Raw genomic sequence first — 15,950 nt, 5'->3', positions numbered from 1 at the left:
TGGCATAAGATACGCCCGTGAGGTGACGGCTGCTAGTTTCTCTGGTATAACTTGCACCCGTGAGGTGTCGGCTGCTAGTCTATTTGGGTAAAACATGCGCCCGGGAGGTGCCGGCTGCTATTTCAACTTCATGAGAAACAACCGGAAAATGTCGGTTGCTAGTTCGACCTAACATAACGTATGCCCGCGAGGTGTCTGCTTCTACATAAAAACGCATGCCCTGGAGGTGTCGGGTGCTAGTTTTCCTCTAAACAAATTTTGTTAGGGAGATGCTGAATGAAATCCGCAAAAATTCAAAATTTCAAAAAAAAAAACTCAACCCATTATCTGCATCCATCACCAGAAAACCTATAATCCCCGATTGTTGAATGGAATCTGTATTTATCTTTTGAAAAACAAAACGTGTAATTGTCAGGTGTGGTAAATAACGGGGCTCCGGTGTGTGTTTGAAAAATGAATGTTATTTCTCCATCTTTTTTTTCGCAAAAATTTCAATACAAGAGTTGTCGAAAAGATGAAGAAGATATAAGGAAAACCATATTTGCATATTGAAAAAAAAAACCGAAAAAAAAAAGAAACCGACATGAGATAGGGGGAAATTGACAATATCTTGTTTTGGTGAAAATACAGGAAATTTTGTTTGAAGATCAGTGACCATGAAATCAGCAGCCGACACTTTCCGGGCATGAGTTTTGCATACCGGGAATAAAACTAGCAGCGGACATATAACGGGTGAAAATGAAGAAAGGCGAAGCAGCCGAGATATCACGGGTCTGTTTTTAAAACACTGATAGTGAGATAAGCCGCAAAAATACCGCAAACCAAAAAAGAAATAATGAAAATCCAGAACAAAAAGCCCTCAATCTTATATAAATCCCACCCACGTGAATTACAAATTATTGGATTTTATCCTATTATGCCTAGTCCTTCGACATTTCAACCCAATAAAATCGTGGCAACGTCAGTGTGCACTATAAGTCAAATTGTGTACTAATTTTAGCTTTTTTCATTTGACTAAAAGGATTTAGGGAATGTGGGGAGGGTTGGAAGTTTCAACGTTTTAAGTTAAATCTTCGAAAACAAAAATTTTTTTTTTTTCAAATTTGGGTTTAAATTTTTTCTAAAACTCTTATTATTTGAATTTAAAATGTTTTTTTTTGATTTTCTAAATAAATTTTTTAAAAATTCTAAAAATTTTCTAAAAATTTTGAAAAATAGTAATTTTAAATTTTTTTGCCAAATCTCACCGTCCATCGTCATTAAAATACCTAAATGAAGTTTAAACCGCAAGATATTTACATTTTATGCTCAAAATTGGACGGTGATTTCAAAAAAGTTAGTTTCCAGCTGCTGCGACATTGACAAGTCGGTCAAATTTCAAATTTTAACTAATTTTAGGTCATTTTTTGAGCCGTCATAACGTTTTTTTAGAAGTTTTCAAGAAGATTCATTAAGAAATTCGATGTTTTCAGACATTTTTGAGTCTAATAAAGCAGTAAAAAATTGACTACACCACCTTTAAAAAATAAAAAAGTGGAAAAAAACCGAAATTTTTTTTTAATTCGAAAATTTCTGAAGAACCTACCCACAATTCGAAGACACTTATTAGAAATACTTAATATCTTCATTAATTTTTACAACCTCTTCAAACTCGTACAAAAAACTCAAAATCCTTTGACGAGCTGAACCATATGGTCTCTAAGAATAACAAGTGGCTAATAAAATTTTGAAAAAAAAGAACGAGAGATTAAAAAGACAAAAGGAAGCATTTGAAAAGTCATAAGTGCTCTTTTTTCGAAAGAAATGAAAAAATGGTTCACATATGTTGTTTATGAGGAAGTTAATAGCAGAAGCCGAAAAATTTTTTTTGAAAATTATAAATTAAGATTTGTATGAAGAAAAAAATATTATTTATATTAGAGTTTAAAAAATTCAATAAAAATTGCCAAAAATTATTCCCTGCCGTCATCCTTAATTCCCAGTGTTTCATAGAGGGTTTTCACTTCCTGGAGCATTCGCTGAAAAAATATTGTTTTTATTACATGCACTTCTAATTGGAAAAAACCAGAACTCACCCCAATCGGCACCAGTAATGATATGATTTCTGTTATTCTCAAAGCTCTCTCGAAATCTCGCATTGTCGTGGTTTTCTGGAAATTTTTGGGGTACTGTACATACCTTTTGTAGCTTTTATTTAAATTTTGGTATCCAGCAATGGCGTTTTAATATTTGTGCCGACAAAGTGCCGATAAATCAAAACGAAAAATTTTATTAAAGGTAGTTTTAATTGCTTATTAGACTCAAAATTGTCTGAAAACACCGAATTTCATAATGAAATTTCTTTAAAACTTCAAAAAACAAAGTTATGATGTCTCAAAAATGGCTTAATTGTAGTTAAAATTTGAAATTTGACCGACTTATCAAGCGGCTAGAAATTAACTTTTTTGAAATCACCGTCCAATTTTGGGTATAAAATGTAATTATCTTACGTTTTCAACTTCATTTAGGTGTTTTAAAGTCGATAGACACCAAGATTTGGTTAAAATAATTTAAAAATCTCGCCGTTGATTGAAAACACCTAAATAAAGTTGAAAACGCAAGATAATTACGTTTTATACACAAAATTTGAAGGTGATTTCAAAAAAAAATTGTTTCCAGCCGCTTGACAAGTTGGTCAGATTTCAAATTTTAACTACATTTAAGCCATTTTTAGGCCATCATAACTTTTTCTGAGATGTTTTCAAGAAGTTTCATTATGAAATTCGGTGTTTTCAGACAATTTTGAGAAATAAAAAAAAATAAAGCAATAAAAAAAATTCGACTACACCACCTTAATGACCAAATATAACTGTAAAAAGTTTATAGAATGTTTCCAAATTTTCAAAATGATTTTTTCAAGTTTCAAAAAAAAACTTTTTTTTAAAGAGTTTTTTTTTTGAAATATTCAACTGCCAAATATGCCAAATTAAAAAAAAACGAGAAAGCCAGTGAAATTTACCAACCTTGTGATGATTGTTAAGCTCCTTGATAACCGCCAAATAGTGCTGCCCGGCTACAGTATTCGCTTCTACAGTACCCCATTGATGTATCTTCCACGTTGTAATTGCACAAATTGTCGCAAACTCTTGTGGGTCCAAGTGAATTCTGTGGAACTCGGTGGTGAGTGAGTCGTGGAGTCTTGGCATGAATACTTCCAATTTTCTGGAATTTTTTATATTTTTATTTATTTGAGTTGACTTTTTCTACTTACCCTCCCTCGCTTCCTTGATCTCTACTATCCCAAAAGCTTAAGCTAGATTTCGAGCAAGTATAGGCCAAGTTTAGCCATAAGTTTACAAAGGAGCTCTGCTGAAATAGGGCTTCTCGTTCCAGTTTGTTCAGATTTTCCACTCCAGGACACGTGGAGTTGAACTGAAAAGCCTGCGCATCTGTAGCTCGTTTTGTTGGCTTCAAGTGATTTAGGGGGCTCTGAAAATATTTGAATTAGAGGTGAAAAAAACATGTAAATTAAAATAGTGCGCTTGCATTGTCTCTAAATTTTTAATTGTTAGTTTCTGACTATCTTTAATTGTTTTTTTTGTGTTTTCATTGCTATTTTACTAAAGAAAAATGTATCAAATCAATGGAAAATAGATCCTAAAATTTTTTGAAAATTTTCGGTTCTCAACTTTGAATTTTTGAATTTGGATTTAAAAAAATTCTGAAATTTCTGAAGCGTTTTACTATGATATTTGGCAAACTGATTTGTCTACAAATTCGGCAAATCGGCAAATTGCCGGTTTACCGATTTGCCGAAAAAAAATCGTTTGCCGCCCACCCCTGATTTGGACCCAAAGAATCATAAAAATACATTTTCCAATCAGTTTGAAAAAATACCACCAAAAAATAAAGCTCACCTCTGCAAACTCCAGGAGTACATTTTGTGTCTTTTCTAATGCCTTTTCGAAATGCTCCACATAGAACTGCAAAATCTGTTCGTCCGAGTTGCTCATTTTGCTCTTCGTTAGAAAATTGCTTTAAAAACTGGAAAAAAATTAAATATTATTTGAACATGATGTTTGCTGAAAACTTAAAATGACACAATGAGATTTCAAATTTATTGAAATGTAAATCGAGATGCAGTGGGCGGCCCCCAACCTAAAGTGGCCTATTTCGATGTCTGCGGGTTTGTTTTTTCTGAAAAACTACAAACTACGCGGACTACTGTAGACAGTGCCAAGATTTGGATGGAGATTAGCTTTTTGGGTATGTTGCGAAAAAAAACTGGCTCGACTAATATCCCTCCAATGGTATTTTTCAAAGAACAGTAATAATAAATATGAAATCGCTACAGTATTTTAGTGACTAGAAACATAGAGAAATGTTAGGAATAATATCAAAACCCTGATAATGTCGGCTGCATGCAAACACTAAATTTCGGCGCAGGGGTTCATTCAAACCTGTAAAACGACAAATGTATCTCTGGAGATGCAGCCGACACATTACGGGATCTGCCAGCAACGCCTCTCGAAGATATGCACGTGAAATGTCGGCTGCAACACAACTTACCAGTTGGTTCTTTCTCGCAGTATAAATGATTACTTAATGATGCTTGACCGACATAATTTCCAACGTAAGCTTTGAGTTCAAATCGCCAAATTTTTGAGACAAACGGATTAACTGATTTTTCTTTTCTTTATAGACCTGCATTCTTAAAAAATGGCTACTGTAGGGTTACTGTACTATTTCGAAAGGTCAAATATACCGAAACAAACGGATTAATTGGTCTCTCCATTTTTTGATGTGTGGAACGATACTAAGTCACAATCGACACAAATTCCGAAACATATCTTTTCAAATAATCTGACAGACCTGGTACATACATTTGAAGATTTTTGGGGAATGTTTAGCACTTTTTTCAATTTTTTTCGTATTGTTCCAGTTGTTTAGTGTACCTGACACCTTGTACTAAGATCTCACTAACACGCAAAATGTCCGCTGCTAACTTTTGATGGCTTTATCTCGGTTGTCTGTGAAGCAAAGCTACCAAGCAAGAAATTGTAATCCAAAAAAAGATAAATCAAATTTTCAATTGAAACTGTAATTTATAATTACAAAAGAGCTCGAGAAAATTTAAAAATAGTCGCGCCACACATCAGTTCTAAAACTTTATAAGCGTCTGACCTTTTTATAGATCAATATCGCAGGTCGTCGGTCACAAACCACGTCGCCACACAAAATGAAAAAAAAGATGAAGGACATAAAGATGTGTTTTCTTAAATTTTAGTTCATAAAGAATATTGAAGATAATAAAAGCTCACAAAATTTGGTTTAACTATTTAAAATTTTGTATGATTTTTTGTGACTTAATGCAATGCTCTCAAGTTAATGCAGTAGAGAAATATTTGCAGAAACGTATGAAAAACTATAAAATTTAGTACTCGCACAACGTCGGCTGCAATTTTACCTTTGAATTTGAAAAGGACCCAAAAAACTACGGGTTTCTAGGAACTCACATGGTGTCAGAGTGTCTCATTTAGGCTTGATCTACGTAGATCTACAAAAAATGCGGGAAAAGAGACGCAAAGTTTTCAACTGATTTCACATTTTTTTGGGCAAAAAATTCCGCATTTTTTGTAGATACGTAACGGGACAACCTAGCACCACGTGGGAACTGGTGAAACGTCGCCAGCTTTACTTTAAATGAAAAGTTCATAGCTCCCAATCATATGTGTTTTTTTTCGGTACATTTACAAAAACCTCTCATTCTCCTCGTTGTTTCAAAATTTTTGGTGTAGAAATTCATAAAAACATAGATAGAAAACATTTTCCCTTTCGGCAAAATATTTTTCTTTCATTTAATCGTTTTCAAAATTTCGAAAAAAAATTTGAAAGTGCACATAACATCGCGACTTTGAGACAATTTTTAAGCAACTTCTGGAAAAATTTCAAAAGGAAATAGAAATATTTTCAGAAAGTACAAATATTGTTCTATATTTCTATCAAAAATTACAAAAAATGGCATGGCCAACAGAAATGTGCGGCACTTTTTTTTTGCTCAAGAACTGCATTAAAGTCGCAATGTGCGGTGGGTCATCGGTCGATGGGCATTTTGATACTTGACTCAGTTTTGATCAACTTTCCAAAATTTTCGAGTAATGTCATTTTAAGAAACACTATGGTATGTATAAAAAGTGCCAACAATTTTTAAGTTGAGTCATTTTTCAAATAAATTTATTAGATTTTTTTATCAGAAAAAAACATATTATTCCTCCTTGAAGCGATCCTCAATTTGAAGGTTGTGGTAGAGCACGAGCATGTCTCGATAGACATTCTACAAATTTCAAGATTTGAAAATAAAAATAATATTATGGTACAACTCACAAAGATCGGACCAATTAGCAATGTGATTTCTGCTATTCTTGTAGCCATTTCAAATTGTTCCAAGCGTTTTGTGACCTTAAAAGTGTGAGAATTTAAAATAAAATAAAAGTTTCAAAACCCCGTGAAGTGTCTGCTGCAATCTAAATTTTTAGATATAGATGCAGTCGACTCTTCATTGGGTTTTCAGGAACCCGTAAAGTGTTGGCTGCATTTCCAAAACTTCCTATCAGTATGCTTTGGGGCAACAACAACCGGTTTTACACCCGCATAAAGTCGGCTGCAATACCACTTACCCGATAATATTTGCTCAAGGCACATGTGATTCCATAATAATGCTCAGCCGATACAATTTTCAACGTGAGAGTTGAATCCAGAAGCCCAAGTTTCCAAATGCACATGGATTTGAGCGCGGCGTACTCGAAAATGTCAAGCTGAAGACGAGCCAACTGGGCGGTTACGGTAGCTTGGAACTGGTTCATGTAGGTGATAAGAGGTCTGGAGATGAGTACAGTACTACCCCAATTTTACGATTTTCTTACATTTCCGTGTAATCTTTTTCCACCAAAACCTTGTTCCAATCGTCCTGGCTAGCATTAATCCAAGATAAATCCATCCAGAGACTTGAAAAGGAGCAGTATTTGTAGAGAACTTCAAAATCTGGATTCTCAAGCAAGTCGGTTCCCGGGCACATTGTGCAAATGTCCAGAGCAAATTGGTCAGTACGGTGTTTGGTTTCGAGGAAGTTTTGGGGGGACTGAAAGTGAAACGTCTTAAGTCAGAAAGTGTGAAAAGCCTGAAAGCCTAAAAGTCAACTCACCATAACAATGCCACCCTGCTGCCTGGCTCTCACAGAATTCCGAATTTCCTCCACATAATACACCAGCAAATCATCATGCTTCATGTTCAAAATAATACTGAACCCATCTTCCGGCTCGGCCGCTGATGACGTGGCAGGCTCTTTGAGACGTCTTGGTTCTGCGGTGTACGCTGATGTGATGTATCCACGGACTACTTCCCCGGCACCACCTTTTCTGGACTCGAGCACGTATTTCGGAAGCTTATTCTCATTCCGTTTTTGTTGCACCACTGGAATTTTAAAATATTTTAGTAATCAATTTATGTTTTGAAATTCCACTTACAATCCCTTCTCATTCCGACTCGTTCGCACTTGTCAAATCGACAGGATCTGCAGATGAATCGAAGATCTGCAAAAAAAAATCTGTGTGCTCAGATGTCCTGGTGTTCGTACCTTGTGAAATCTGACAATTGTTGGAGTATCGGCACAAGAATCGAATGTGAAACGAGACGGTGCGGCGGAAAAACGAGGCGCAGGCCATGCAGACGACGGATCCGAAGTGGAGGGTGCCTTTTTCGATTCCGCACACTAGGCAGGGTTTCGGGGCTGAAACTGTGGGGTTGGGCTTAGGATCGGGCTTAGGCTTACGCTTAGGCTCAGGATTAAGCTTAGGCTTAAGCTTTAACCTCAGGCTTAGGCTTAGGTATAGGCTTAGACTTAGACTTAGGCCTAGGCTTAGGCTCAGGATTAGGCTTAGGCGTAGGCTAGTCTTAGCTTAGGCTTAGGCTAATACCTCCAAATTAAGCTCACCTCTTTTCTTTGGTCCTGGCACCATTTCGATGGAATATTTGGAACGATTTCAAAAATTGTGAACAATATCTCATCTCTACCTATATATAGCAAGACTCAATGCTCTGAAAAAAAATTTGTTGCGCCGCGGGGGATGACCTGAAAAGCGAGCGTAGACATAAGATAGGGGGCCTACTCAAAAAATAGAATGCACTGAAAAAAAACGGCCTCGCGCATTATTGAGGCGGCTGACACAATTGGAGGACTGCGAAGCACTTTGGATTAGGATCTTCTAGATGTTCGGTTCTAATGAATTATTAAATACGTTTGAGGATGATTCGGAATGTAGTGAGACTTATTGTGACTCAATTCTTACAAAGAAGTTGTTGTTTTTGTAGAAATCCATGAAAGTGAGACATATTAATTAAAGAAAAGGCTTTTCAATTTAAATTTTTAAAAAATAATTTAGTTAGAAATCCAATAAGAATAAATCCAATTATCTTTAAATGTATTTGTTCTCGCAAAAAACATTGTGTTTAATTTCAGACTTCAAAGCCAAAATTAAATGACAATGGACATTTCAATCAGGGGTGGGTGGCAATTTCCGTTCGGCAAATCAGTAAATTGTCAGTTTGTCGATTTTCCGGAAATTCTCAGTTTCGGCAAGTTGGCGTTTTTCCGTTTGCCGGATATAATATTCGCGGGAAATGTTTATCGGGATTTCTACAATACGGAAACACTTAAAACTGTGTCTTTCTGAATTTTTCCTGTTTTTTCCTGTTTTTTCCTGCATACTTAAATAGAATTTGCTTACTGTTCAACATAGATGTAGGGATTATTCATAGGATGCGTACAATTTTGCCATTTGAAATTAAAATCCTGAAATTTCCAAAAAGTAAGCACGAAACCACAGTTTGCCGAAAATTTTAGGCTATTGCCGATTTGCCGATTTGCTAAAAATTTCAATTCCGGCAATTTGCCGATTTGCCGGAAATTTTCATTTTCGGCAATTTGTGATCCATTTTATCTTCTTTTTTTTTGAACTTACATAAGTTTAATTTGGATTTTTTTGCACATCAAAAACAATTCGGTTGTATCGTCTTCTTAAAGACTCCACGAACCGTTCTAATCTCATTAAGATCGTGAAACTTCACAAAAGTGTTGGTTCATTGAGTACCTTGCACGGTTTTTGATCAAGATAGAACTTCAAGACGCGAACCTTGAAAAAAATTTATTAGGAAAGGTGTTTTCTTAACAAAAAACTTCGAATTCATCAACTAATCAAAAAAAAATTTTCGGCAAATATTTGGCAAATCGGGAATTCGCCGGTATTCCGATTTGCCGAAAATTTCAATTCCGGCAATTTGCCGATTTGCCGGAAAAATCGTTTGCCGCAGACAGAGGCAATGTAAGTCAAATTTTATTCGTTTTAATCTGATCTAAAAATTAAGCAAGTTTTTGAAAATCAACGAAAAACTCCCTTTTTGACAAAAAATAATACCTTCCTATGGTTTTATTTAAAACTTTACATGTAAAATACCAAAGGTTTTTTTTGCATTTATGTTCTGCTGTATGAATAATTTTCGGCGACTATTTAAAAGCGGGGACTTCCCTCAACAGATCGGCTTAAAGATAAGTATTTAACTTTCCTCGTAAATACCTTATAGATACCATCTGAATGTCTAGACGCTCTGAGAACTTTTTGAAATATTGGGATGGAAAAAGAGAGGTTCTTAGAGAATCTTTGGGGCTATGCTGTCACGGGAAAATAAATAAATTCTTCAAGAATTTTTATTACTCAATTTTAAAATTTTACAAATTTACAAATATAATTTCACGTTCCGAAAATCTTATTCATTCAATAAAAATATGTGAATTTAACGTGGTAACCATTAAAAATCATTCCCGTGGCCCTGCCAAATAACCAAAAACACCAAAAAAAACCAAAAAGTTCAACGATTCAAATCTTCCGGCAAATTTGAATCATTACGAATTCGTCGTCCTTCACTCAAGCGACAAAAATTCAAAACTTTCCTCGACAAACGAATTATTGGAAAGAAGCGAAAAGAAGCCAAGATGGAGAAGAAGATTACTCAAGAAGGGCTCGCCCGAATGATCGACAAAGGAATGGGCACACTGTTGGCACTGCCGGAGATCGAGAAGAAGAAGAAGTCGGGCGATTTGCCGGATAACTTCAAGATGGAAGACGGATTCGGTGTTTATCGTGTCGAGGTCGGAGGCAATGAATACTTGTGTGTGACGAATATTCTGTGCAACAAGTGCGAACGTGTCAATGGGAAGGTTAAGCGATGTGAGGCTCATAAGAAGAAGAGAAAGGCGAGAAAAGTAAGGAAGGATGGAGATGTGGCAGATGATACTTCTGATAGAGAGTGAGTTTTGAATGAGCTTTTCTTTCCCAGACTAATAACTTCAAGTAATTTTATTTTTCCAGAAAACTCGGCGGGCTCCGCCACGTCAACGATGAAGAGGAAGAGGAGGACAAGATTGAAGGAGCAGTCACACCCGACTTCGTGATGACTCCCGGAATCGGTGGAGCTATTATTCTCGTTCCAGTCGACGCAAAGAACAATGATAGAGCAGGACCACCGGCCAAGGGACTGAATCATGTGAAGGGGATTCTTGTGAGAGGAGCTGGAAGTGAGTTTAAGCTTCAAGCGGTTTCCAGGTTTAAGATAAGATATATTTCAGACATCCCACAATTCATTCCAAACGACCGTCTCACCAAGGCTCATAAACTCCGATTCGATAATTATATCGAAGGAGAGTTGAACTTGGTCAATGGAAAGGAGGTGTTTGTGCCGAACAATCTGGGAGCCGCCAAGATGGATGAGAAGAACGCTCAGGATGTTGCAAAGGCTGCAGTCGCTGACAAGGTTGATCAGAAGGTGGTGGATGCGATCGGGAAAGACAGTGAGTTGGGCATCAGACGGCTAACTGGGTTAAGAATCCCTGTAATCATTTCTTTTCAGTGGTGGTTGCCGTCCAAGTCGACGTGGCCGATAACGGAATGCCCGTTATGAAGGTATTGGAAGGCAAGCCCAAGGACAAGGAGACTCCCGTCGGTATCATTGTGAAGGCTAACGACCAAGTCCAATTCGTGCAAATCGTTGGAAGAGAGCTCGGTGGTGGAAAGGACGCAAAGATGATGCCGTGCACAATTCCTGAGAATGGGAAAGTCGGTGACGTTATCGCTGACGTTTATGTCAATAAGGAAGGCAAAGCGGTGTCTGCAAAGCCGGGAGATGCACCAGCAGGAGCTCCAGTCATTGGGCAAGTTATCGTTGGGCAGAATGATCAGCTTGTGTTCGTTGCGAAGGGAGAGAATAAGGATGATGCTGTGAAGGTTGGTGGTTGTGGAGAACAAAATTCTGAGAATTGATTTTAATCACAGAAGGGCGCCAAGATGACCCCGGAGATGAAGGAGAAGCTGGAACAGGCTCAGGCGAAGGTTCAAGCCGCAGTCACTGGACAATCAGCGGATCATATCCAAGAGCAAGTCAACAGAATTGGAGTTCCGGAGGCCGCTGCCACAAGTGCTGCTAATGGAGGAAATAATGCTGGAGGTGGAGGAAGTAGTGCAGAGGTAGGGTTTTCCAGTCGATTATGATCTCAATTCTGCAATTCTATTATTTCAGGTGAGATCAGTTGGATTTGGAGCTCAGCAGTTTGGTGGCAGTCAATTTGCAAGACCAATTCCCGCTGGAGGAGGTGGAGGAGGATCTGGTGGATATGGAGCTGGAGGCGGAGGAAGTGGTGGATATGGAGCTGGTGGAGCTGGAGGTGCCAGAAACTCTGCATCAAATGGATCGTATGGATCTTCTGCAAATGAAGTCAAATCGGTAGGATTCGGAGCTCAACAATATGGAGGAAGTGTATTCGCCAAACCATCTGGAACTGGTGGAGGATATGTGTCTGCTGGATCGTCCGCAAGAAAGTCTGGAGAATCTGGAGCTGGTGGAGGAGGAGCTGGTGGAGGAAAGGCTGGTGGAGCGAAAAACTCTGCATCGTATGGATCTTCTGCAAACGAGGTTAAATCTGTGGGTTTCGGAGCCCAACAATATGGCGGAAGTGTCTTCATCCGGAAATAGAACTGATGTATAATAGAAATTAAAGTTTTTGAAAAAATTTTGGATTTCGGAAATTGTTTCTTTTTTCGCTAATCCAGACTTTACATTAACTATTAGCCTTTTAATTGGCTTTTTGGTCGAGATTTTTTGGATCTTTAGCTTAATCAAATGTTTTGAAATACTCACGGAGTTGGCTCACGGAGCAAAGGACTTGAAAAGTTAGATTAAATAACTGATTTATTGATTTTCAAAATCAGGAAAAAATCAATACAACGTTGACTTCAATGGGGTTAAAAATGATTAATAAAAATGGTTTGAGATTTTGTTCCAAATCAAAAAAAATACTTTGTACGTTTCCAGCTGCTGTTACTCTGTACGGCAATCAAAGAGATATTTTTATGTGGAGGTAGTTGTGGCGAAGTTGTGGTATGTTTGTAGTTTAAGTACTGTTAGTAATCAAGGTGTCATTTTTCGCTTTTTCGATTTTTTTTTCTGTGAAAATCGAAAAATTGAAAATCGAAAAACGAAAATTTTCGATTTTTCGATTCTCTGGAAAATCGAAAAATCGAAAAAAATGTTCAGAAAATTAGCCATAAAATATGATTTTTTATCTAATTTTCTTTATATTGATAATTCATCTTTATTAAAATTAAAAACACAATCACAATTCAAAAACTTCATGCTCCGCCGGGCTCTCGTCAATCTCCCATTTGCCAGTTTTGCCGTTCCATATCTTTCTTCCATTCCATTGCAATCCAGATACAGGATGTACACAAGAAAAATTAAGTATATTGGAATTATAAACATAGAATGCAAGGCAGATCATGGGTAATGCAAGAATATTGTTAACTGGGCAGAAAAGCAGAATTGATGGGCAAAAGATCCAAACAGCTAAATCATTTTCAAGTGGACAATGTTCTTTGGAGCAGTTGGAAATGTAGTAGGCTTGAGATAAAGCAAAGAACAATATTATGAACAAAATTTGGCAATATGTCAACTTCACAGACTTTGAAATTTTATGTTGAACACCTACTTCCACTTCAAGAATACGTTCCACCACACCCATAGTAAAATAAGAAAGCAATCCGAATATGAGTATAATAATAATGATCTGAATATACAACTGAGTTAAAAAAAACATTTTTATTTTTAATCAAACTCACATGAATCCAAGGTTCATCAAAATTGAGTAACAGAGTCATTTGGAGCAATATATTGAAACAGAGTGCTGCAACTGGCATGAGTATCCGATGCCAGTAGAACCTTCGAACGGATCGTGTATACCATTTTCTCTTAGTCCCAACAACCCATGTCCAGCCAAAGGCAACACAGGGGCAATATACACAGGTTACAATTGGAATAAATAGTAGGCCATGCTTAGCGATTAAAATATTAAAATCTGTTGCCAAAGTTGACAACAACAAAAATATGCATACTGCAACCGTCTGTAAATCCTTTGAATCGCCCATCGTAAAAATAAAAAAACATGGTTTTTTTTCTGGCCAGCTAACGCTATCTAATTTCTAAAACACGGTAGATAGTACTATCTTTGAAGGGTTGTTTTGGGAAGACTGTGAGGTCGTTAATTGATCGCAAAACGTTACATTGTTAACAGATTTGAAAACCTGAACCGAAAAACTCAACTATTATTCAAAAGTTTGAAACCGTATTGCCATTGCATGCAAGCTTATTTTGCAGTTTTTCATTTTGAAAGCAACTCCAATAAAATTCTAATAAGGACTGAGCCGAAACATGTCAACTTGGAACAGTAAGAAAACAGCAAAATTCACAAAATTCTATTCGCTATTACATTTTCGAAATTTGACTATTTTTGTGTAAAAAAAGGTTTAATTCAATCCTTACTTTCCATTTTTGGTGAGACCTGTTCGTGTTAAGCCCTCTGGCATATGGCATATGGCCAATAAAAAATCCCGACAGCATGGTGGCGTGATACGGAGTTTTTGAACGTTCAAAAAATTCCAAAAAATATTTAATTGTGGTTTTATTCGATCATTTAAGTATTCAAAATTGGAATCCAGACATCTTTTATATCACTTCTTTATTCTTTATTTAATTTTGTATTAAAAGTTTCATAACCAGTCAATTAAAATTACAAATCTAAAACTGCATGCTGCTCCGGGCTCTCGTCAATTTCCCATTTTCTAGATTTAACGTTCCACCGCTTTATTCCTCTCCATTTCAATCCAGTCTCCGGATGGACCCGAGAAAAAAGAATTGTGTCGGAATTATAAACATAAAATCCCAGGTGAATCATCGGCAGTGTCAAAAGAAGAGGGCAGAAAAATAGAGTACGAGACCAGAACATTATGGCGATATATTCTTCGCAAAATGGGTAATAGTCCATAAAGCAAAGGTACACGTAGTAGGTTTGTGATACTATGGAGAATACTAATATTGATATAACTTGTAGATTGTTAAGTTGCCCAGCCTTTGGAAATTCAAATTTGATATCCGGTTCGCTTTCTAGTATTCGTTCTGCCGCAGCAACAGCCAAGTAGGTGATTAATCCGTAGATAGTGATAGTCATAGGAATCTGAGTTGGTTTTGAATTGATAATAGAGCAAAACTTCAAACTTGAAACACTTACATGAACCCAGCTTCCATAAAAATTGAGTACCATAGTCAAGGGGAATAGTACATTCATACATACAGCTGCAGCCGGCATAAGTATTCGATGCCAGTAGAATCTTTTAATTGAGCGTATATACCATCTACGATAGTTATAGACAAATCCTGCCCACCCGAAGCAAACGGTCTGGCAGTAAAAAACGGTGAGAATTGGAAGAGCCTTGAAGCGACTATTATTTTTGGTTTCCAGAGTGTACAAGTCAATTGCGAAACTTGATAAAAATAAAAGAAAATATAGGCTGACGCAGTTTAATGCTAAAATGGCAACATTCATGGTGAATGAGTGCAGCTGTTTTGTTTTGGAAAGGACAGAAACATCACTAAAAAAGCAGATGAGACGCAGGGAAGACATCCTAAAAGGTTTGTTTTGGGAAGATAGAGGCCGTCAATAAAATTGGCATTTGAAATCGATTTATGTACCAATCTTGAGCTGTACACAACTTGTTGCATTTACGGAAAACTGTAATGGGGTTATTCAAGTAATGTAGCAAAATGTATTTAAATACATGTTTTTATATACTTGAATAAGGTTGTGACGTAATTTTTCTACACTTTTGAATTTTCCGACACTACTTGAATAACCCCATAACAGTTGGTTTTGAGAACATTGAAGTGTCATTGTATTTCTTCATCGTCAAAATATTCATTTTCCATTAAAAAAATAGAGATCAAATTCAAATTGAAATACTGCAGTCATGTAAATAAAATTTCAGAAATTCTTCAAGTCAAAACACCTCATCGTCCTCCAAACACCGGCGAGAACATTGGGCTGAGGTGGTGTGGAACTTGTGCCCATCCTGAAATTTTACAATAAGATGTTGATGTTTCCCAGCTCTTTACCAAGAGAAGTGGATCCTCCATAAATGTTGTCTGACACCATATTGTTAACAACTCCATTTGAATACCAATAGTCCTCAATTGCACGACGGTCCCGGATGATTCCAGCGGATACCGTAGTAAGGAAAAGGGAGAGGACGATGAAGAAGAGAATGGATGAGCTCATTTTGAAGATTTAGATTTGGTTTAGTTTGATTGGAAATGGATTACCTATCTCTTTTTATAACTGGGCTAAGGTTTGTTTGTCAGCGTCAAAAGTGTCAGGGAAGGTTTGAAATGTGTTAATCTCTCTTCTCCTCCGATGATAAGGGAAACCTTCTCGAAAACACATGGCGACTTTAGTTTTGTTCTTCGAAAATTTTTATCGCTTCTCCACTAAGATCAAACCATGAGAAGTCTGATAGATCAAGGCTTTTCCAGTTGTGATT

At 36.8% G+C, this 15,950-nt stretch overlaps 6 protein-coding genes and 1 non-coding gene across 7 annotated transcripts; 2 read left to right on the top strand and 5 right to left on the bottom strand.

Moving 5' to 3' along the window:
- Positions 1–1,775: 1,775 nt before the first annotated feature.
- On the bottom strand, positions 1,776–4,023 carry nhr-235 (NR LBD domain-containing protein). The gene is made up of 5 exons (NM_064301.2): positions 3,897–4,023; positions 3,251–3,468; positions 3,003–3,201; positions 2,076–2,150; positions 1,776–2,018 (listed from the first exon to the last, which is right to left on the bottom strand). Exons 1-5 carry the CDS (start codon positions 3,990–3,992, stop codon positions 1,953–1,955), a joined length of 654 nt encoding a protein of 217 aa, NP_496702.1. The 5' UTR covers positions 3,993–4,023; the 3' UTR covers positions 1,776–1,952.
- A 2,178-nt stretch (positions 4,024–6,201) lies between these two features.
- nhr-234 (Nuclear receptor domain-containing protein) lies at positions 6,202–8,015 on the bottom strand. The gene is made up of 8 exons (NM_064300.2): positions 7,970–8,015; positions 7,613–7,765; positions 7,503–7,568; positions 7,181–7,449; positions 6,903–7,117; positions 6,657–6,858; positions 6,364–6,438; positions 6,202–6,313 (listed from the first exon to the last, which is right to left on the bottom strand). Exons 1-8 carry the CDS (start codon positions 7,992–7,994, stop codon positions 6,245–6,247), a joined length of 1,074 nt encoding a protein of 357 aa, NP_496701.1. The 5' UTR covers positions 7,995–8,015; the 3' UTR covers positions 6,202–6,244.
- On the top strand, positions 6,467–6,559 carry mir-267. The gene has a single exon (NR_002367.2). It is a non-coding gene; the product is annotated as a pre-microRNA mir-267 (primary transcript).
- A 1,878-nt stretch (positions 8,016–9,893) lies between the features above and the next one.
- On the top strand, positions 9,894–12,112 carry Y38E10A.17 (DUF3945 domain-containing protein). Its single transcript, NM_064299.7, has 6 exons — positions 9,894–10,338; positions 10,401–10,606; positions 10,658–10,879; positions 10,939–11,312; positions 11,361–11,552; positions 11,605–12,112. Exons 1-6 carry the CDS (start codon positions 10,025–10,027, stop codon positions 12,055–12,057), a joined length of 1,761 nt encoding a protein of 586 aa, NP_496700.1. The 5' UTR covers positions 9,894–10,024; the 3' UTR covers positions 12,058–12,112.
- Positions 12,113–12,675: 563 nt separating this feature from the next.
- Y38E10A.34 (Serpentine Receptor, class T) lies at positions 12,676–13,505 on the bottom strand (the record flags this gene model as incomplete). The annotated part of the gene is made up of 2 exons (NM_001373805.2): positions 12,676–13,147; positions 13,200–13,505. 2 exons carry the CDS (start codon positions 13,503–13,505, stop codon positions 12,698–12,700), a joined length of 756 nt encoding a protein of 251 aa, NP_001360478.1. The 3' UTR covers positions 12,676–12,697.
- Positions 13,506–14,062: 557 nt separating this feature from the next.
- On the bottom strand, positions 14,063–15,006 carry Y38E10A.28 (Serpentine Receptor, class U). Its single transcript, NM_001373804.1, has 2 exons — positions 14,645–15,006; positions 14,063–14,590 (listed from the first exon to the last, which is right to left on the bottom strand). The coding sequence occupies exons 1-2, from the start codon at positions 14,957–14,959 to the stop codon at positions 14,147–14,149; spliced, it is 759 nt and encodes a 252-aa protein (NP_001359686.1). The 5' UTR covers positions 14,960–15,006; the 3' UTR covers positions 14,063–14,146.
- A 302-nt stretch (positions 15,007–15,308) lies between these two features.
- Positions 15,309–15,827, bottom strand: nspe-5 (Nematode Specific Peptide family, group E). The gene is made up of 2 exons (NM_064298.3): positions 15,526–15,827; positions 15,309–15,482 (listed from the first exon to the last, which is right to left on the bottom strand). The coding sequence occupies exons 1-2, from the start codon at positions 15,686–15,688 to the stop codon at positions 15,421–15,423; spliced, it is 225 nt and encodes a 74-aa protein (NP_496699.1). The 5' UTR covers positions 15,689–15,827; the 3' UTR covers positions 15,309–15,420.
- Between the last annotated feature and the right edge of the window lie 123 nt (positions 15,828–15,950).

This window comes from Caenorhabditis elegans, chromosome II (assembly GCF_000002985.6).
Source record: "Caenorhabditis elegans chromosome II".
Lineage (NCBI taxonomy): Eukaryota > Metazoa > Nematoda > Chromadorea > Rhabditida > Rhabditidae > Caenorhabditis > Caenorhabditis elegans.
Note: the sequence above shows the minus strand (reverse complement) of the source record. Positions and strands in the feature narration are given on the sequence as shown.